The sequence below is a fragment of the Meriones unguiculatus genome, chromosome 9 (assembly GCF_030254825.1).
Source record: "Meriones unguiculatus strain TT.TT164.6M chromosome 9, Bangor_MerUng_6.1, whole genome shotgun sequence".
Taxonomy (NCBI): domain Eukaryota; kingdom Metazoa; phylum Chordata; class Mammalia; order Rodentia; family Muridae; genus Meriones; species Meriones unguiculatus.
Window position 1 is genome coordinate 60,029,416 of NC_083357.1, and position 22,627 is coordinate 60,052,042.

Here is a 22,627-nt window from a genome sequence, read left to right on the forward strand (position 1 = left end):
TTTATAATCACCTCCTAAATGGTATTCATGTATTTATACTTTAGCATACTGTTCTGGCATACTATTCTCTCTTGGAACATCACAGCTCAATTCCTTACACAAAATTTCAAGTTTCTTTGTTTATACTCTCTGAGAAACTTCATTTTATTTCTGCACTGACATTTCTCACTCAGTATATTACAAGTGCTCATTTTGTTGCCTACTTCCAAAAACAGTATGTTTTCTAGGGGCAAGCATCTTATTGCTTCCATATTTGCTCCTGCAGTACCTAGAATATAAAGTGAATCCAGGAAGGAAGAAAATGGAGACAAAAAATATAGTCAGAAAAAGAAAATGTAAATGATCTATATCCAATGAATTCTCTTGGATTTTCTTACAAAGGTGACTTGGTAGAGGTAACAAAGTACAAGTCTAAATATTTAATCACAAATAAGATGTGACTCCTTAAGAATTACTAGATCCCAATCATATCAGTATGAAGAGGCCACTACAGAATAACACAAAACTCATAAACATTCCATCACTCCACGAAACTCAAGATGTCTTTCAGTCTTTTTTAAAACAAAGAAAGTTGCTGGATGTTCTAAGTATCCCCAGAGTCACTTAGGGAATCACTCCAGATATCTATTTTTAAGTCTTTACCTATCAAATAGTTTGATAAATTTTTGTTTGATAATAGTTTGGCAAATTTTTGTGATTTCAGTGAATAAAAATATTTTGGGGAGGGAGGGAAACTCCTTCAAAAACTTTCTCAATCATTTCAGTTTCTCAATCATTTCAGATACTAGAATCTATACTACTTCTGAATCAGAAGGCAAATGCATAGCTATACACCACTGTCAAATAAAGTAAAACTATTTTCAATGTGTAGTGTGTAGAATGATCCAGAAAAAAAAATGCTGGTTATCAAATTCAATAACTCAAAGTTTGATGGACTTCAGTACCAACTTTAAGAACTGATAAATTAGTATACAAGAGCAACTGAACCCATATGCTGAAACTATTCTGACATTCTTGCTCTATACAAGTGTCTTAACCGGACATCTCTCTAGGAAGTTATAAAAGTAATCAGCTTGGTCCTAAAAACGTAGTTAGCATTGCAAAGGCAAGAGTTCATTTTGACAAATACCTCTTGGGGGCGCGGTGGGGGGGAGGGGGGAGTCCCTTCACAGCAATCATAATATGGAAGAGGCAACAGACTCTTCTGTACACACATGTACGTGTACACACACACAATCTCAATATTTGAAATAGAATACTACTATTAGCACCTTTGGAAATAGGAAAAATAATGGTTTCACTACACTGAACTGTTTAAACAAGATTTCTTCTGCTGCTGGAACAATGCACTTTCAATTCAGAACACATTCCTGCTGCAACTCAGTACTTGAGAGGATCTTTGTAAACAAAACAAAACAAACAAACACGTTTTCAGCAAGGCATGGTGATCTCCAACTTTCACTTCAGTACTCAGAAAGCTGAGGCTGAAAAGAACTGCCCTAAATTTGAAGCCAGCCTAGACTCCATGAGTTTGAGGTCAGCCTTGGCTTTGGCTTCAAAGTGAGACCCTATCTCAAAAACTTGAGTAAATAAAACAAACAGCTCTAATTATAATTTGGTTATTTTACCAAAACTTTGAGACACCAGTAACACTGACGTGATTAGCATTATGAGTATTTGGTCACAGGAATATTTATCAACACTAAAAAGTAAGTACCACGAGAACAAGAGGAATAGCATCAGAACTCAAATCTGTTAATAACCCTTTTCCCTTAACTGAAAATACTGGAAACAACCAGTTTTACTAAACGGTTGTATACATGCACACATACACACACACACACACACAGAGAGAGAGAGAGAGAGAGAGAAAAGGCCAGAACAATAGATTTAAACTATCAGTCCAAACATTCATCAGAAGTCCTAGACAATACTTATGTCACCTAGCAACAACCTAGACTCAGTAAATTCCATTTAATTAATGTAAAATGATCACATCTAGCTCAAGATTTTCATCCACAATACAAAGCAATCAGTCTCCTTTCCTAACTCAACAACTGCTAAGCGCACAGAGTGCACAGCAGCTTTATTATCCTTCTGACAAAAAAGTTGTAAAAAAATTGGCCTGTAGATACTCAGGCCAATGTTTAATATGGTTCTAAATATTTCAATTAACTATTTTTTATTGCTCAAAACAATCTGATATTGGGCCTTTTTATAAATTTCACAAATATATGTAGTAAGCCACACACCATACCTAGTTATCCTAATATCTTTAGATCAAATTAGATTGTATATGCTACAAAGAATTGCCAGTTGCATGACAGGTAGCAGTGTCAATGAGATGGGATGAGTTCACCTTTTCAGTACTTCCATATACTTAGAATCTCTCTCACACACACACACAAAAATTACAACTTTTATCTCTCAAAAAACTCCTTAAACACTGTCATGAAAAAGAATACCAAAATTTATCCTGTTACATACTCATTTTCTAGAAATACTCAACTCAGTAGTTATTCATGAGAGACTAAACAAGAACAGAAATATATATATATATATATGCATACACACACACACACACACACACATATATATATCTTTGCATAAAAAGCTGAAATAGAAAAATAATTCAAATAGGCTGTGGATTAAGTACTTGTCCCACAAGCACAAGGACCTGAGCTCAGATTCCCAGCATCCACCTAAAAAGCCAGCAGAGTGAGTGCCTATAAGCCCAGCACTGCATAGAGATGGAGGCAGGAGGATCCCTGAAATGTGCTGACCACCTTTGCGCAGTTAGTGAGCTACAGGTTCAAAAAGAAACCCTGTCTCAAAAACTAAGGTAGAGACCAACAGAAGAAATCCAACACCAACTTCTAGACTGTATACACACCTGTACATTCGCTTGCCCAGCACATACACACACACAATAGGAGGTAAATTCCAAAAACATTCAACAACAGAATCAAAAAGGTGTTGGGTAGATGGAAGCAAGAAGCAGGAGGGGAAGCACCATTGTGCTCAGATACTGTCATAAATTAGGTTAATTCTAATATAGATGCGGCAACAACAAATACCATAGCCCAACCAAATCATTTTGTTTCTTTTGATCTCATTTGTAAACTATAAGGTAAGACTAAATGAACTTCATGTATAATACACAATGAAGTTTATGTGAAAGCTACAGGGTCACTCATTCTGTACGAACAGACAGACTTGATCTACCACAGGAGATGTCACACCTCTCAAGCAAAGGATATCATGAGCATGGAACATACAAATCCACAACAGGTTACATCAACAAGTCAGAGCTGACCAAATGTGGTAATGCCATAATGTAACTACTTGGGAGGTAGAGGCAAGAGGATCTGAGTTTGACGACAGTGCTACAGTCTATCAAAAAAATTAAAAAATGAAAAACAAAACCAGCAGCCATGAACTGCCAAAAATCATATTGACACAGTCTGTAAAATTCCTTAAGTGGAAATTAATCACACATTTACTCATTTAAAAATATAGAAAGAGAATCCAGCTTTACCAAAGGCAAAAGAAACAAGAATTGAAAAACCATAAAGGCAAAACTGACATTCCCTGGTAGAAATGACAACACAGATCATCTATGGAGCAGACATGTAAATGCACATATTCACAAAATATATTCAATGCTAGAGCACTTGCCTAGCATAAGCTAGGCCCTGGATTGAATCCACAATATTGGCTCTAGAGAGAGAGAGATAGAGAAAGAAACAAGCAAGGACTTTCTCAAACCTAGTATCAAAATAATTCACAGGCCTATGCTCCAACTTCATGATCAAAAATGCTTGCCTTAAAAATAAATGAACCATCTGCTTCAGGTAAGAACCAGCAATAGGAATAAATTTTAAGTTTCCTACCACATTCAATAAATCAGTATCTGTTAACAGTTTTAATGTAAACTTTACTCTTAGTACTATGTTAAATATTACACAAGAACAGAAAGGTTAAGATCTCTGTCCACAGGAAAATCTCCTCAATCTTATTTGCAAGACACAGTGACAGAAAGTAAGTTCAACAATTTCAGCCCTGTATATGTTTCAAGATGCTTTGAAGCTAGAAGAAGTCCCATAAACAGATTTTTATAAATAAAACAGATCCAGATATTCAGAAACAAACTACATCATCAAAGGCAAGAGAAAGAATGCCTTGAATGGATAACTTTACAGGTAGGTATATTTTACAACAGAAAATAAAAGTAACTGTTTAATCAAAATTATTAAGGTAAAAAACAACTATCAAAAGACCTGGAATTTCTACAAAATGAACATGAATGCAAATACTAAAATTATTATGGTTAAGAGAGAAAAAAGTTTGAGAATTTCTAAGTTCAAGCTTGTGGTAATAGATATAATTGGTGTCTGTCTACTCCTAAGAGTGGCAGGACCATAAATGGCTACATGTGTCAACTAAGTCTAAGAAAGTTCAGCACTTCACTAAGTTCTACTTTTAAGCAAGTTATAAAATATCTAATTATAGTTTATAAACTGCTTTTTTCAGTGCTACCTCAGTAATTATTCCTAAATTCTTTTTTAATATTAACTGCTGAAACAAAGCAATTCTAGCATTTCCCCCTTAAGTCAAATTAGGTAATCTTAGTTCTACAGTGGTTCTATTGTCTCTTGATGGAATGATGCAATTATAGCCCACCACACACTTTCATATATGTTATTCTACACATTTCAACAACCTTATGAAGGAAAGCAAGAATTATTGATATTATTTCATTGATAAGGTAAAGGGAAAATTAGGTCAATTAGTACAAAGTTCACTGCTAGAAGTACTTGAATTAAGAATAAAACCCACAAGCTCTGACTCCATGTAATTTATATTCCAGCGTCAAAGGAATGAAAATAAGTTCCAAATCTTTAACTAAATTTTTATTTTAATTCTAAATCTTAATCTAACTCTTTAAAGTCTGCACTCTTCCCATTTCAAACTCTAATAAATATCACAGACACTAAGAGCAAATGCAAGCAATAATGAGTCTTTAAAAGAACACGTGTACAAAAGCACATTAAAAAAAAACCAATTCAGATATAGTAGATACACTGTAAAGTTTGCTTTCTTTAATCTAATGAATTTATCATACTACAGCACACACAATTCACTGACAGAGCAAATAACATTAGCTCTAAATTATTTATGCTACATATGACTTAGAGAAAACAAATGTTAAAATATCTTCACTCTTTCTAATCTATTCTTAGTGTTACTGTATTCCAGCCCCGACTCTAGTAAAAAACATAACTGACATGATTGGGGATGAAACGGCTATGAAAGGCCTATGTATTAAGTCTTGGTCTCAAGCTCAGGGTGTTATTGGGAAATGGTGGCAACATTGAGAGATAGGGTGTGACTGGAGAAAGTTAAGTCACTGGAGTAGTCTTGAAAGTGTTTTTTGACTGCAGTCTCTTTCTGTCCCTTTGTTTACAAGAAGCTTGTTCCTATACATAGTCCCCCCAATGCTGCCTCACCAAAATGCCCAAACTCAGTCTACTGACTATAGATTAAAAGCTAACACAGTAAGTAATCAACTAAAATAAGTAAAATTATTAGAATTCTGTTTCTGTGGGTTCTTTTAAACCTGAAAACAAAAATTTTATTACAGCCAGGTGGTGACTGCACATGCCTTTAATCCCAGCCCTAGGGAGGCAGAGGCACGCAGATTAATATGAGTTCTAGACCAGCCTGGTCTACATAGAGAGTGAGTTACAGGACAGCCAGAGCTATAAGAGAAGCCCTGTCTCGAAAAACAAAATCAAAACAAAATTCATTACTATATAGACACTGACGCTGTCCTCACATAAAAACTGATGTTTTTAATTGGAACAGAGGGTATACACAAACTCTGCACATAAAGGATTTCTAGTCAAGAAAATACAATGACAACTGCTATGAACAAAGATCAATGAGCCCAGGAGATAGCTTATTATCAACTGCACGGATTACTATTTTAACTCTTACTACAAACTATTCAATCCTATTATAGGCATACACAGATAGGTTTCAGTTTCACCTGTATAACCCATGTGACACACACGACTTACCTCATCCTGGACACCACTGGTAGTAGTCAACTTGCTTCCATCAGTGATTGTAATTATTATTGCTGGCTCCAAGAAAAAAGGGTTTCTTCCCTAAAGCCAAAAAAAAAAAAAAGGAAAAAAAAAAAGAAAAAAGAAAAAAAGAATATTAAGGCTCAAGGGCTTAACTTTTAGTTACAAAGCCAATCTTAGAACAGAATGTCCACAATCCCCCTGGAATGCATACCATCTCCATTTTCACTTTTAAAACATTTTTTATTGCATTTAATTTACTTTGTGTGTGTGTGTGTGTACTCAAATGTCAGAGTATGTGTGGAGGCTGGAGGACAAACTGTGAGCATCTGTTCTCTCCTACCAAATGGGACCTGAGAATCAAATCAGTTTGTCAGGCTCAGTAGTCAAATGCCCTAACCACTGCACCATCTCACTAACACCACTTCTCCTAGTAGTAAAATTTACATAATAGATACCTGTGTGCACATTTAAAAACAATCTTTTTAGAATACATACTAATTAGAGAGGCGAACATGGATTTCTCATGCTTTATACATTCTCATGCTTCCATTTTACAGTGTGCATTTGTATTTATATACCTCAAAGAAGTTTTGAAATTTTGTATTACGTGTAGGAGTGTTTGGCCTGCATGCATGCACGTGCACCATGTGTGTGGTTGGTGCCACAGAGGCCAAAGGAAAACAGAAAAGCTGTTCAGATGCCCTGAAACTAGAGTTGTAGACAACTGTGGGTACTGGGAATTGAACCCTAACCTGGAAGAGCAGAAAATGTTCTTAAACCACTGAGCCATTTCTCTAACCCCGATATTTAATTTCTTAAATGGTATCCTAATAGCTGAATTCTGGTATTTGGTTTTGTTCCCCCCCCCCCGAAGCTGTCAAAACGATGATAATAATCCCTTTTCAGCCTTTTGACTAAGATCAAGTATGGTACAAATTGGAATAAGAAAGATAGTACGAGCAGAATACGGTGGTACACACCTGTGACTGCAGTACACAGTTGAAATTCTAGCACTAAGAAACTGATTCAGGAAGACAAGTGACTTCCAGGACATAGACATTTTAGAAGACAAAGCTTGTTTGAAACTGAAGATGCTTACACAGAGTGATGCATAACCACACAGTCTCCATAGCTCAAGACACTGAAGCAAAGTTCAGGGCTAGCCTGAGCAACATAATAAAACCCGTATCTCAAAAAAGAAAGGGGGTAAATTCAAAGACATTAAATACTCTGTTATCATCATCGGCAAAAAATTGAATGGTTTTATTGGATCTGACAAAAGGATATGACAAAGTTTAGTAATTATAGGAATTACTTGGTAAAATGTAGTTGTTCATTCAGTGTTTATGAGACCAGTCTGAGAGATGCTGATGTCCACAAACCACACCTAATAGTAAAGGATTATATGCATAAATCATGTATAGTTCATTAGCCCATACTCACTACCTGCTGAATAAATTTATAGTTACAGTTATATGGTTATAATCTAATCATCATAACGGAGGAGATTAAGTACTTTGATGAAGTCATGAAAAGTTGTAAGTAGCACAATTTCTCAAATTGATGTCAAAGAAAAAATGTTATTAGAAAGTGAAATCTAAAAAAAAAAAAAAAGAAAAGAAAAGAAAGTGAAATCTTCTGTTGGTTAGAACCCCACCTTTGGAATAACATACATTTTTTTTAAAAGCTAGTCAATGATAATTCCAACATTGAGGAGACAAAAACAAAATGATCCCTTGGGTTTGCAGGGCAGACAATCTAGCCAAATAGGTGAGCTCTGAGTTTACTGAGAGACTCTGTCCCCAAGAAATAAGGTGGAGAAGAAACTGAGAAATGAATTATTATTGACTTCTGATCTCCACATCCACATCCCAAATTTTATATACACTCAGACAGAGACAGGCAGAAAGACTGACAGAGACAGAGAAACACAGAGAGATTGATTCTAAATACACAACAGCATTAAACTATCTCGGGAAAGCTGGGCAGGGTGGTGCATACTTTAATCCCAGCACTCTGGAGGCAGAGGCAGGCAGATCTCTCTGAGTTCAAGGGTAGCCCGGTCTACAAAGCGAGTCCAAGACAGCCAAAGCTACACAGAGAAACCCCGTCTTGAAAAAACAAACAAACAACTCAAGAACCTTCTAGAAAGAAAACATAATTACTAACTTCCCTTTGTATGTTAGATAGAAGGCATTTTGGAAAGCATTACATTCTACTGCTTCTTGCACCAGTCACAGTAGAACTCAATTCTAAATTCAGGTCTTCTCACGAAGCCACATATTAACAATGTCCATCTCTACCTCAGTCTTGTCTCACTCAGTAAAAGGCTTGTTATATTCCTTATTTAAAAACCTAACCAATTCCTACTTATTCCAAAAGACCCAGTTTAAATCTGTTCTTCCATGAAGTCTTCCTTATTACTAAGGCCTTCAGTAGCCAAACCTTCCTTTCTACAAAATCCAATAGTAAAAATTTTGAGTTTTATATTACGATAAACATTCTTTCAAATAAACTTGGGGTTTTCAGTGGTTTTGTAGAGTATATATAAAGTCCAGCCATAGCATATCTGTGAGACACCTGAGTTAGTAGGCTTTGATACCACAGAATGTGTCAGGGGTAGCCTGAACAACATAAAAAAAAGCTCTCTCAAGAAAGAAAAAAGAAATGATATAGATACCACTTTCACAACAATGAGAACATAACACTACTGTACTGTAGATTAAAAGAGCACCATGGAGATGCACCAGCAAGTAAACGCCAAGCCTGACAATATCTCCAGGATCCATGTTGTAGAAGAGAGAGTCCCAAAAAATTATTCCTGATCATGCATGGCATGTGTGTAAAGACACATGCATATGTGCAGACGTTATTTTTTAATGATTTAGATACTAAACTTTTGTTGGATGTTTTTTTCTTTTACTTATGATTTAAAATAGATATCATCTAGTTGGGAACAAGAGAAATAGGTCAGAAGTTAAGAGCACTTGTGGCTCTTGCAGAGGATCTGGGTGCAGTTCTCAGCACCAATTTGATGACTAACAATCTGTAACTAGTTCCAGGAAGGCCTAATGCCCTCTTCTAAGCTCTATGGGCACCAGGCATACACATGGTACACATACTTACATGAAAGCAAAACAGTCATACACATAAACAAGCCTTTAAAAATAATACTATATAGATAACCTAATATTGCTTACTATTGTTTCACTTAGTTTTGTTTTTATTCTATCATAAGCCCAATGCAAATTAACTTTTATAGGCCAGAGAATTGGCCAACTTTTTAATTAAGTAGCAAAAAGCTACCTTATATTACAACCTTTGTGTATGATGCTCACTCCAAATAGTTGACCTTTTCCCCCATGAAGTAGATTTCCTACTAGTTGCATGTACAGATTCAACAGCTAACAACTGTTCAGAAAAAAAAATAAACTGTGTCTATATTGCATATGTTGTCTATTTTTCCCTGTCATTCCCTCAGCAATGCAACTATAATTCACACAAAATTTACAAGGAATTAGGCATTATAATCTACAGATAATTTATAGTTCAAAGGAGAATGTGAATGGGTTTTTCTATAACAAAAAACTGTCAGCTGCAATTTTACTAGTCTTTTACTACACTCTCAAAAGCCATGCCAGAAATTATTGTACTACTGCAGATCTTGGCAACAACATAAAGCACTTACATTCTAAAAGTCAAATTTTCAGGCAGATGAAATGGTATAATTCAAGATGTGCTAGTAAGATTAATAAGCTGCAAAAGCCAGAACTTAAACTGTAAATCATAGCTATTCCACAGCATCAAGAAGTTGTATTTGGGCTCGCAAGATGGCACAGCAGGTAGGCACTTGCTGTCAAGCCTGATGCCTTGAGTAAGATTCCCAGTCAAAGGAGAAAATCTACCAGTGAGCCACTCCCAATAGCTATCTTATGATCTCCAAACATACATGAAAAACACAACAAATAAAACAAAAATAAGTTATGTGGGTAGCACACAAGTTGTGCAACAACCTGGTTTGTGCTGCATCCAACCAGAGAATGCGACTATGATCAAACTGCTGTTTGTTATCTGTAGATTTTGCAGTGCTGGTGACAGAACAGACCAGAGTCTCACACACGATACACGCATCTATTACTGAGCTGCACAGCCCACAATTGTCCTCTTATTAGTTTCCTGTTCTGTGATTTTGTAGCAGTTTTTCTTTTGTTTTGTTTTTTACATATAAATCAATACATCTTCTCTCAACATAAAACAAACCACAATATACAGGAATAATTATTTACAAAAACTACAACTTCCAGCCAGGCGGCACATGCCTTTAACTCTAGCCTTCAAGAGGCAGAGGCAGGCAGACCAGGCCAGTCTGGTCTACACAGTGAGTTGCAGAACAGCCAGAGCTACGCAGAGAAACCATGTCTCAAAAAACAAACAAATGAACAAACAAAACACTTCCATAGTGCACCCACAGACACACACATGAATAAATAATATTAATGTCTTTAAGTTTTGGGGAAATCTACATAAAGATCAAAGACAGAAAAAAATCATCTTGGCACTAATTATTCCCCTCTCTAATAGGGAAGATCCTTCTATGAACTAAGCAAAAATATCTCTCTCTCTCTCTCTCTCTCTCTCATACACACAAACTCACAAATAATTACAAAACTAGAAACTAACTAAAGGTAATCTATAATATACAAATGGAGTGCTTTTACTTCTTCAGGGTGAAAATCCCTATGCACATTAGAAATGAAGGAGCTCATTTCGCCTGAGTTTCAAATTACCAACAGTAGCAGGAAGGGCTGCTGCAGTAGTTTCCTCATATACAGTTCCCCACAAAACCTCCCGTTTTTCACAGCACTTACTCTCAATGGCTGAATAAAAAGTTGACACTTTCTCTGTCAATATTATTCATGCCATCAAATTAAAAGCTTTAGTTACCTATCAGCATCAAATATTTTACATGTTTTAAAACACAAAGAAATTTTGCACTCAATAAGTCTGTATTAGAATTCTATTTAAATCCAATGTGTTATAAGCTGATGCCAAGCCTATACTCTTTAGTTCTCCGATCTTATATTTAGAAGACTATTTCATATTTATATTCTTATCAGAATGCATACAAAAGCACTTAATTTGAGTTTGTTTAATTCGAAATCCTGAAAAAGCAATGGAAGCATAGATTCTTATTGTGCTCTTAAACCAGTGCTAATTAATCTGAAGCAAATGAAAACTAGTTCTGAGCACTCAGTACAAAATGCTGTGGCCATATGTGCTCCTGCCCTAGTGGCCCAAGTTTTCTTACTATGTCACCACATTCCATATATGTGCACAGCTAAGAGCCTGACTACCATTTTGCTATGGTTGCAGCTCCTATTGAAGGAAAAATGTGAACCAAGAGGTTAGCTCTCTGCCTCTCCTACCACAGCACCTTTCCGTATTAACCCATACCTATTACTCAGTCTATCAGTCTCAGCGTTTTCCTACATGACAGGAAGAAATGCCTACAAATAAGCAAATAAGATATTAAAATGTATATCCCTCAGCAAAAGCTATCACCAAAAGCAGCAAATTTTTAATTTCTAAAAATAGCTCCTGATTTTCTTCAATCTAAAACTTCTTCTTCAAATAAACAGCCATAAGTAAAGAAATGTTAAAAAGTAGAGCAAGAACTGGGTGTGGTGGCACACACCTTTAATCCTAGCACTTGGGGAGGCAGAGGCAGTAAGATCTCTAAGTTCCATATCTAAGGGCTACACAGAGAAACCCTTTCTAAAACCAAAAAGTAGAACAGATATGACTTGAGAATAATCAACAAACGTTCCTGAACATAAAATACTGCTACTCTTTCCAAAGGGTTAGGTTCATTAAATTATGAAGATGGGTATATAACTGGCTAATTATAGATCCCAAACAAAATATAATTACTGAAGTTAATAAAGATTTCAAAGTCTTACTTCCAGAGTCAATATTCTAAAACCAAAATGGTAAGTTTTATGTTTTAGAACCTGAACTTTTTATTAAAATCTCAAATGCTGTGGCACAATTTTCTGTAATATATCAAACTCTAGTCAATTTTTTTTCTTAAGATTTGTTATTTTATGTCTGAGTATTTTGCCCACATGTATGCATACCACTTACATATCTGCAACCTAAAGAAGTCAGAAGACAGGGCTGGATCCCCTGAAATTAGCATTATAAACAGTTGTGACCTGCCACATAGATGCTCTGTCCTCTACAATAGCAGCCAATGCTCTTAACCACTCAGCCATCACTACAGCCTCTAAAGCACTCATCTTAAACTATGCTTTTAAAATAGCATGTTTAAACCGGGAATGGTGGCACATACCTTTAATCCCACCACTACGGGAGGCTGAGGCAGGCATATCTCTGTGGGTTTGAGACCAGCCTGGTCTACACAGTGAGTTCCAGAACAGCCAGAGCTCTGTTACACAGAGAAAAGGTACAGCTCACTATACATTAAGGATATATTAGAAACTCATTAGCCAAGGTTGCTTATTCTATTCTTAACACATCTTAAACATTTAAAATGATTAGACGTTTACTAAGAAATCCCAAATACTCATGAAAGTTAAAAACGCTTAAGATTAAAAAATAAAACTTTAAAAACGTTCCAAGTCTATGTTGGGCCTAGCATCTAACAGCTGTAATCCTTGCATATATCTGGCTGCGGGAAGGCTACTTTGCCAGTGGAAGGCCAATGAAGCTACGTTTATTAAGATCATGCATCAAAACAAAACAGAAAAAGCTACTGCACAAAAACTTAGCATCTTCACATAATTAAGAAAAAAATGTTAAAATTGTAAACTCAAAGAAAGATTTTCAAGTTAATTCTAATATAGATTTGTATCCCTCTTTCAGCCCTGTAATTTCTTATGTGGAAAATACAACAGCATTGAAAACATGGAATAAAAAGGTTTGAGCAAAAGTACTGACTCAAACTCTAGAAGAAAAAAAAAAGTAGGGAGATGTAACACATTTATATCAATAGTAACTAGGTAATTCTATTCTGGAACTTAATTTAAAATAAATAATAAAAACAAATAACCTTCACCATAAAATTAAAGAATTACTAATGCTTGACTTTGTGAAAAGCTAACTTAAGGAACAAATGATAAGCCTAATTTAATAATTTAAACAGAATTTGGGGTTTACATTTAAATGGATCCTAAAGTTTGAAAAAGATTAACAAATTCATTTTGGTAATTCCTAAAAAGTAGTAGCAGGCAAACAGAATTTACACTGGCACAGAAAGAGAAATGAAGGTGCGAGGATAATTTTACTAAAGAAATGCTAATATTATGGATAAAAAACCTAATATGCCAATTTTATTACAGGGAATAAAAGGTGAAATTAATGTGGGAAAAATTAACGCTGCAAATTGTTAGATGACAATAGATAAAATAAATGCAAAGATGTAAACATGTTTCCAAAGTCTGGTAAAGAAGACAAGAAGATTAAAACTCAATTTGCCTCACCCAGATCTGTCTATCCTATCCACAAGTTTAATGATCTCCTTGGGTTGCTCACTACCACAGAATCTAGACACTACCTGGCAAAATCTTTTATTATTTTATTTTATGTATATGGGTGTTTTGCCCACATGTAAGTCTATATACCATGTGTATGCCTGGTACCCCAGGGTGTCAAGTCCTCTGGGACTGAAGTTACAGATGGCTTTGAGCTGTCATGTAGGTGCTGGGAATTGACTAGGTCCTCTCAAAGAGCAGACAGTGCTCTTAACTTCCGGACCATCTATCGGACCAGCCTCCTAACTCATTTCTTGAGCTCAGCAATCAAATGTAATCTCAACACTAGCAAGCAGATCTTGATTGTATGACAAAGTAGGATGATTCTGGTTACTTCTCTCTAAACATCCACACCACAAACAGGCCTTCAAAAGAATAAATTTACGCACATTACTGTTTTAAAAAACAAAAACATAGGAGTCCTAGAGAGACAGCTCAACAGTTAAGAGCACTGGCTGTTCTTCTAGAGGACCATGGTTTAATTCCATGAGGGCTAACATCCATAACTCATTTCAAGAAATTCAACGCTCTCTTCTGGCCAACAAGGGCACCAGGCACACATGTGATACAGACATAAATACACCCCAAACACCTATACACACAGAATAATTTTCACTTTTTTAAATTAAAAATTTTTAAATAACTTGGAATTTTGCAACAGCTTTCTATATAGTGAGAAACTAGTTGATATGTTACACATCACAAAAACTAGTAACAAAGCTTTACATAAGGAAAAGAAGTTCACCACAATTGTATTAATTTTCATATGAGAGGGTTGAAAGTAAATCTTAACTGGGTAAGATACAGTTAGTTTCAAGGCTTTTTAGGGCTTTTTTTTTAATGGCTTTTAATTTAGTTTCCTATCCAGGCCTATCTTTCAAAAACCGTTTTATTATCTGTTCTATAGTTCCAGAGGCCAAATTCAAGGCTTCATACAGTACAGGCAAGCAGCATGAAGTAATAACCCCACAGTACTCCCAAAATGTCTATAAGCCTTCTTAGCTGCCCAAAGAAAACAGACACTGGCTTTAGCATATTAATATAGGCCATAAAGAACAGGTGTCACTATCTGTGAAAATACAGACTGCAACTTTAAAATCTTACTATATACATTTCATTCTAACAGAAACTCTATGAACACGATATAACACTTTTTCAGTTAGAACCTGCATTCAAAAGAACCTTACTTGAGATCAGACATTATCTACTGTGGTTAATAAGGTTACACCATAAAAATTAAAACAAAGACCTTTTAATCTTCCAGTTAGGACTATTTTTCTGCATGTGATCTCTTCTAACTTACTGAACATGAACTATCACAATTTAGGCATTACCAAAGGCCATGAAAATTATCTGTTTAGCTAAATCCTGACAATTCAAAAGCATTATGCCTTGCCATCTCATGAGCACAACCTTTGTGCCATCATCCACTGTATTTGCAGCCTAACTTTTCTCAGTACTCTGAATACTCAATCATCTTAATTAACTTTCTTATTTAAAATAATTGTTTTTAACTTTAATTATATTTGAAGTTTTTAATCTTGAAGTTCCAAAATACCCCTAAGAAAAGTTTATGTTTTCTATTTCTTACAACAGTTTTAAGACTAAGAAAATGTCTTAATAGACCAATATCAATTTTGTCATTCATTAATCATAAACTATTATCTAACAGGGAATATTACAATGATCTTTGCTCACATACTTAAAACAATTAATTAAGTTTTGTAGAAAGGAAGATCCTTGTTAGGCCCATACTATATTTGGGCAAAACAAACAGGAAAGAGTCCATGGTCTCTTAAGGTTCAGATTACAAAAAGTATATAAGGATTAGAATAAGTTTTCATTATGAAAAGTCACTTAGCTGACAGAACAAAAGGTCTTTTCCACATACAACAGTATCTTAATATATAAGTAACTAAATTTCAAATAGTATATACCAAAAATACACTTCCTACTTAAAAAGTCATTCATAGGTTTCTCCCATTAATAGCTTTTCCCTACAAAGCCACAAAATGGGAACATCATACACTCGACCTCCTTGGATAAAGTTGCCTTCTAACCTATCCCATGCTAACCATCACCAATGGGAGTTCCAAAATGTCGTCCTAGAAATAAAATGATGTGAGAGGACTAAAGGTGTTTCTTATTTTGAAATTCACAAGTATGTTTGCATGTGACTATTGGTATGAAACTGCTTTTGAAAGATAGATGAAGATTTAATGAAAGACTTCAGTTAAGTTTTTTAAAATATATTTTTAGAACATATTGAAACTCAAAATTAAAACCAAGAAACAAGTTCCCTACAGCAAAAACTATGACTTCAGCAGGAAGTAATGGACAGCCTCCTGTGGTGAGAGCAGACAGTGTATAACAGAGATCCTATAGATTCACATTAAAAAGCTTTTATAATCCTGGTGTTTTCCTTAACAATGAGGATAATGGTCCTTTATCAGCTGAGTTCCTACCACATGCCAGGTAGTTATTTTACAGGTTGATTAACATACATTATTTCTAATCCTTACAAAACTTTCAAGATCGGCACTGACATTTTATGGATGAGAAATTTGAAGATAGGAGATTAAAGGACTTGTCAAAACAAACTGTTAAGTGTGACAAACCAACATGTATACTTTACAAATAAAGTTGGAGATTTTGTTGTTTGGTTTTGGTTTTCTCTCAATATTCTAGAGAGAAAAGCAGGAATAAACTGAAACTAGGTTCCCATTATTTCAGTTTTTAAAATCCAAATGAATATTTACAAACTAGATTACATTACAGTAATTACATTACACATCACTCAACATTCACAGCAGTCATGCTGCGCTCTTCTATTCAGTTTTCCTGGTGGAAAGGTAGGATGAGAGGCTACAGGGCTTGCCAGGAAATCACCAGAATGGCGGATATCCAAACACAAGCCTTTAGTCAAATTTTTCTGACTCGAAACAGAAGGCTTGGCTTAAATATTTTCAAAACCATCTTAGACAAAAAGAAACCATAACAGTTACCAAACTACAAAGCTGTCTAGGGAAGTTATTATTGAAGGCCTATTACTGGCTGGCTTACATGAGAAGATCAGCTAATTAACTGACAAGTTATTAGCTGTATATTAACTACCTAAATCATAAAGTAAAATGTTAAAATGTGTAAACAAAAATTCTATTAACTGCCTTGGTCCAGGGAGATGGATCAGCAGACACACACACACACACACACAACTGTAAAATTTATTATTATAACCTTGTCCTTAAACCCAAAGTGGAGGAGAAATGGAAGCAATTAAGGTAACAATTAATATTTAGATAAAATGTTACACAAAAGGTTAAATGTAACAGCTAAATAAAATGTTATTTTCAAACAGGAATTGCAAGACTTCATAGTGGATCTTTTGACAGAATAACAGAAAATCTGCTGACTCTACCTTGGAATAATACTCATTAAATTATAAGTAACCATAAGTTATGTATGACTACTTCAAATCAATTACAATCTTTTGAGATGTTCCAATGTTTCATAAGTTGAAATAAATTAAGCATTTAAATTTTTCAGGGTATTTCTTCTACAAATCTAAGATACACTAAACCACAAAAACAAAAAGTTGTCAGAAGATGCAATACTGCTCAAGAGTAAATAAAAATTCACTAACCTTAAATAAAAAGGTTGGAGTAGAAAATAAAAACAATGAAGAAACTAAAGCAGGGGCTCAAACTATAGTTCAATAGAGTGCTTTCCTAGCATGCACAAAGCTTTGTGTTCAATCCCCAGCACCATACAAACCTGCATGGTGGAACACAGCACTCAGGAGGTGGAGGCAGGAGAATCAAAATATCAAGATCAAACTAGAGATAAATCAGTAGTTAACAGCACTTTCTGCTCTTGCAGAGGCCCCAGGTTTGGATCTTAGTATCCACACAGCAGTTTACAACTTTCCTTAACTTCAGTTCTAGAGAATCCAAAGCCAAGGTACCAGACAGAAATGAAGTACATATATATATACACAGAGGCACTAGCAAATATGCATACAATAAATATGTCAATCTTTTATAAGAAAGTTCATGATCCTCAGCTACATAGTGAATTCAAGGCAGTCTGACACATTAAGAGCTTGATTAAAAAAAAAAAAAGCAAAAAAACAAAACAAAACAACAAAAAAAACAGGGTGGGAGGTTGAGGGGAGAACAAGTAAGATGGCTCAGCTGGTGCTTGGTAGCAAAGCCTGACCTGAGTTCAATCTATTGGGACTTCACGGTGGAAGAACAGAACCAAATTCTACAAATTCTCTCTCTAAACTCCAAAAGGCTATTTTGTCCCCCAATAAATAAGTAAATGTAATTTTAAAGCATACAGAAACAAAGAAAAGCAATACAAAACCAAAAATTCTGTATTATGTTTATAATCAGTAGAACATGCATAATTATATAATTATATAAATTAAGTTACAAAAAATAGTTTATATAAGAAAATCAAATTTTAAAAATGGAAAAAAAATGGAGTCATTATATAAGCATTTGTCTTCTAAAGAAAACATCCAAAATAATGATAATAATAATAAACCTCCCAAGGCATTTTAGAGCATAAATGTCAGAATCTTCTCATGTCTATCATGGCTGAAAAATAAATTTAAATTTCAAATTACAAACGATGGCATAATTATGGCACACACTTCTCAAAGAACCTATAACATATTATAAGAAGGCTAAACAATTTTTAGTGTTTAGCCTTAAACTACCTAAAATCAGCTAAACACATTGGGTCAGCAGAAGCTTCATGCAGATACTTCAGTAGCTCTCTTGGCCTTTTACTTTACTGTATAGAATTTATTTGCCTCTTGTATTTAAGACATCCTAGACAATTTAGAACACAGTGATGTCCCATTCTGTCATTTTCTTCTGATATGCCAAAACCACGTAATTTCTTGAGTGTTTAGAAAACAGATTTACAAATAAATAAATAAATAAATAAACCTGTAGCAGCAACTTTTTTGGAAAAAAAAATACACAAGCTCAGGGATGGAGAGATGGATCAGCAGTTAAGAGCACTGGCTGCTCTTCCACAGGACCGGGGTTCAATCCCCAGTACCCACATGGCAGCTCACTACTGTCTGCAATTCCAGGATCCAACACTCTCACATAGACATACATGCAGGCAAGCCACCAATGTACATAAAATAAAATATAAATAAATAAATAACGTAACATAAGCTCCTGAAAGCTCCGTACAAATCAGACCTGTAGAAAACAAAAAATCCAAGGAAAATGTCTTCTGTCACATCTATGACCTGTCAGCTAAATTCATATCTAGTTTTTGTTCAACATACTACTTTAAAAATGTCTTCCCAAAAGAGGTATAATATAATTAATATAATACTCATTCAGAAGGGCAAAAAGGATATTCATCAGAAGTAGAAGACAAGGAACAGCACAAAAACATTCCACAGGGGGCCTCTAAAAGACTTTACCCATTAGGGTATTGAAGCAGATGCTGAGACTCTTTAGCCAAACTTTGGACAGAGTGCAGGGAATCTTATAAAAGAATGGGGAAATAGAAATACCTGGAGAAGACAGAAACTCCACAAAGAAGCCAACAGAGCCAAAAATCTGGGTTCAGGGGAATCCTGCAGAGACTGATAAATCAACAAAAATCCATGAAAGGAGAGGACCTCGACCCCCTGCTCAGATGTAGCCCATGGGCAGCTCAGTCTCCATGTGGGTTCCCTGGTAAAGGGAGCAGGGGCTGTCTCTGACATGGATTCAGTGGCCTCCCCCTGGCAAGGTGGATTAACTAGGCCACAGAGAAGGAGGATCAAGACAGTCTTTGATGACTGCTGATAGTTTAGGGTCAGATAGTAGGAGAGAGGACCTCCTCTATAAGTGGATGAAGGGAGGGATAAGAGTGGGGAAGAGAGGAGGGTGGGACCAGATGGAGATGAGGAAGGGAACTACAGCCAGGATACAAAGTGAATAAATTGTAATAAATAATAATAAAGAAAAAAATTTTAAACTGTCTTCCCAATATGTAACCCAGTTTCCATTCCATGTATTTCTTTAAAAATAGTCTCATAATAATCAACTACCATTAAGACAACTTTGACAAAATCATATTGTTTAATTTTCTCTCACACCTGCTTCCCTAGGATGAACTACAAAATACAAGGAAAAAAAATCTCAACATGCTAATAGATTTCAAAGCATGTAATAATAGAACCCAACATTAAAGCGCACCAGACTTTTACAATTGTAATTTCAAACAGAGGAGAAAAAAAAAAATACAGTAAATTGATCTGCACATCCTTATTTTGGATTTGTTTTGTCTTTTGAGGCAGCACTTCACTATGCAGATCAGGCTGCATTCTTGCTTTGATTGAAATTAAAAGTTTGCATTGTGACACCATGCCCATTTTACTTTTTAAAAAGTCTGTTTTGTCCCTAAAATATTATATATATATGTATATATATATGTATATGTATGTATATACATATATATCTTAGATTTAAACATCTCACTTATTCTATAGTAATATGGGTACAATGAGTCAATAGTTGCTTACTTAGAATATGGTGACAATATCATTGCTCAACATTATATAGTCATCTAATGACAAAGTCAAGACTGAGCATTCCATATCCAGTTTGCTCATCTCTAAAGCAATACATATATGAGGAGAATACTAAGTGTAAAATCCTCTCTCATTACTACTTATTTAAAAATGCTTTTGAAAAGGACTTGCCAAGATTATCCAATAGTGCTGAAGAAACTAGACAGACACATACAAAAGTTGGATCCTTTATATTCACTGCATGTAAAAATCAGCTGAAAATAAGATAAAAAAAAACCCTAAATACATTCTAAAAAAATAAAAGATTCAGTAATTCCAATTAAGTAAACATTTATAGACATGAAAAAGTACAGGAAAAAAGTTAACAGACTCAACTACATAAAAACAAACCCTGCACACGAAAAGGGCATAATCAACAGTGTAAAAAGTATAACCTACACAATGACAGATGATGTAGGAATTATCTGACAGTTAGTAAACAAAACATATAAAAAAATCCCCAAAAGCTGGGAATGTAGCTCAATGGCAGAGTACTTGCCTAGGGTATCTATGGCCATAATTCAACTTCCAACACTTTGAACAAACAGAATATAAAACAAACAGAATCCCCCATATGTGCGTATACCTGTGTCTTGAGTCCATGTTTAACTCAAGACTTTAAATAAACATATCTCCTAAGACTGTATATAAATGGCTAATCAGCACATGAAAAAAAATGCTTAATAATGATCTAAAAACATGCAAATCAAAACGATAACGGCATTCTTTCACATCCATTAGGATGGCTAAAGAAGGTTAGTGAAGTTTGGTTGGGTCAGAGTAGTACTGCCAGCAATATAAAATTGTGTAATTACTATGGAAGAAACTATGTAGAGTTCCTCAAAAAATTGACTATTTTTTGTTGTTGTTGTCTTTCAAGACAGAGCTTCACTGTGTAAGAGCCCTGCCTTGTCCTGGAATTTGCTCTGTATACCAGGCTAGCCTCAAAGTCAGAGAGATACACCTGCCACTGCCTCCAGCGCTAGGACTACTGCCTGGCAAGATTTACTATTCTCTTTTAATGTATATAGCCAAAAGAACTGAAAGCAAAGTCTTAAAGAGATACTTACATATGTACATTCGTTAAAGCATTATTCCTGTTAGTCCAGAAAATTCTGACAAAATCTCTACATGCTACAGCACTGATGAACCTTAAGGATTAGGCAAATAATCCTTAAGTCATAAAAAGACAAACACAACCATTTCGGTGGTGGTGTACGCCTTTAATCCCAGCACTGGGGAGGCAAAAGCCAGGTGGATCGGTGAGGCCAGCCTGATCTACAGAGTGAGTTCCAGGACAGCCAAAGTTACACACAAAGAAACCCTCTCTCAGAACCAAGCCCCAAACAAACAAACAAACAAAAAAAAAAGACAAAGACACTCTAATTCCCTCAACATCCACAAATAGTTGGTTCCTGGTCTTCCCCAAAGATCAAATCCAGATTCTCAAGTACTTATATAAAATAAAATATTTATCTATAACCTACATACATCCACTTATGTACTTTTTACATCATCTCTAGGTTACTTAAAATACCTAATGCAATCTTAATGCTATGTAAGTTGCATTTACTGAATAACATGGAAACATGGTCAGTACAGATGCAGGATTTGCTCAAAAGTCTAGTTGGTTGAATCCATGGATTAGCAAACCCCACAGAGGAGGGTTCAGCTATATTTATATATTTATGCACATTAGTCTAACTCAAAAAACCAGTAAGTAGAAACAGGATCCTAAAGGAAGTGTAGGGAATAGAGGTTATTAATAGGTGTTCTGGTTCTGCAAGATGAAAAAGTTCTAGGCACTACTTGCACAACAATGTGAATATGCCTAATACTATAGGCTTGCAAACTTAAAAATGAAGACAGAAAATTTTGTTTTCTACTTCTTAATTTTTTTTTTTTTTTTTTTTAAATAAGGAACTTTGGGATAGCAAGGTGACTTAACAGGAAAGGTACATGCCACCGAACCTTAGACCTGAGCTTGGAGCCAGGGACCAACATGGTGGAAGATAAAACCAACTCCTACAAGTTGTCTCTCTTATATCACATATGCAATGTGGCATGCTACCCACCCTTTTCCCCACACGTCATTTAATTTTTTTAAACAAAAAAATTTTTTTAATTAAGGGCTTAAAATTTTTGAAATAAGAGAGATGATGTGGCTCTGTAGTAGGACCTTTGACTAACATGTACAAGGTTCTGGGTTTCATACCCAACCCACATAAAACTAACTAGTCATTATTATTTCAGTTCATGTTTCAGCAGTGTAGTCCATGCAGTGTACAGGGAATTATAAGAAAAAAAAAAAAAAAAAAAAAAAACATTTTCACTTGAAAAGGTTATCTATAGCTTAATAAATACACATATAAATAACTTAGTATTTA

General features: G+C 35.1%; 1 protein-coding gene across 2 annotated transcripts in view; it reads right to left on the bottom strand.

Annotated features, from left to right (window-relative positions):
• Ints6 (integrator complex subunit 6) overlaps positions 1 to 22,627 on the bottom strand; it is a 75,190-nt gene that overhangs the window by 47,340 nt on the left and 5,223 nt on the right. For both annotated transcript variants that reach the window (XM_021658348.2, XM_021658347.2), the window contains exon 4: positions 6,084 to 6,173. In XM_021658348.2, the coding sequence (XP_021514023.1) occupies positions 6,084 to 6,173 (90 nt within the window). The remainder of the gene's footprint in view (positions 1 to 6,083; positions 6,174 to 22,627) is intronic.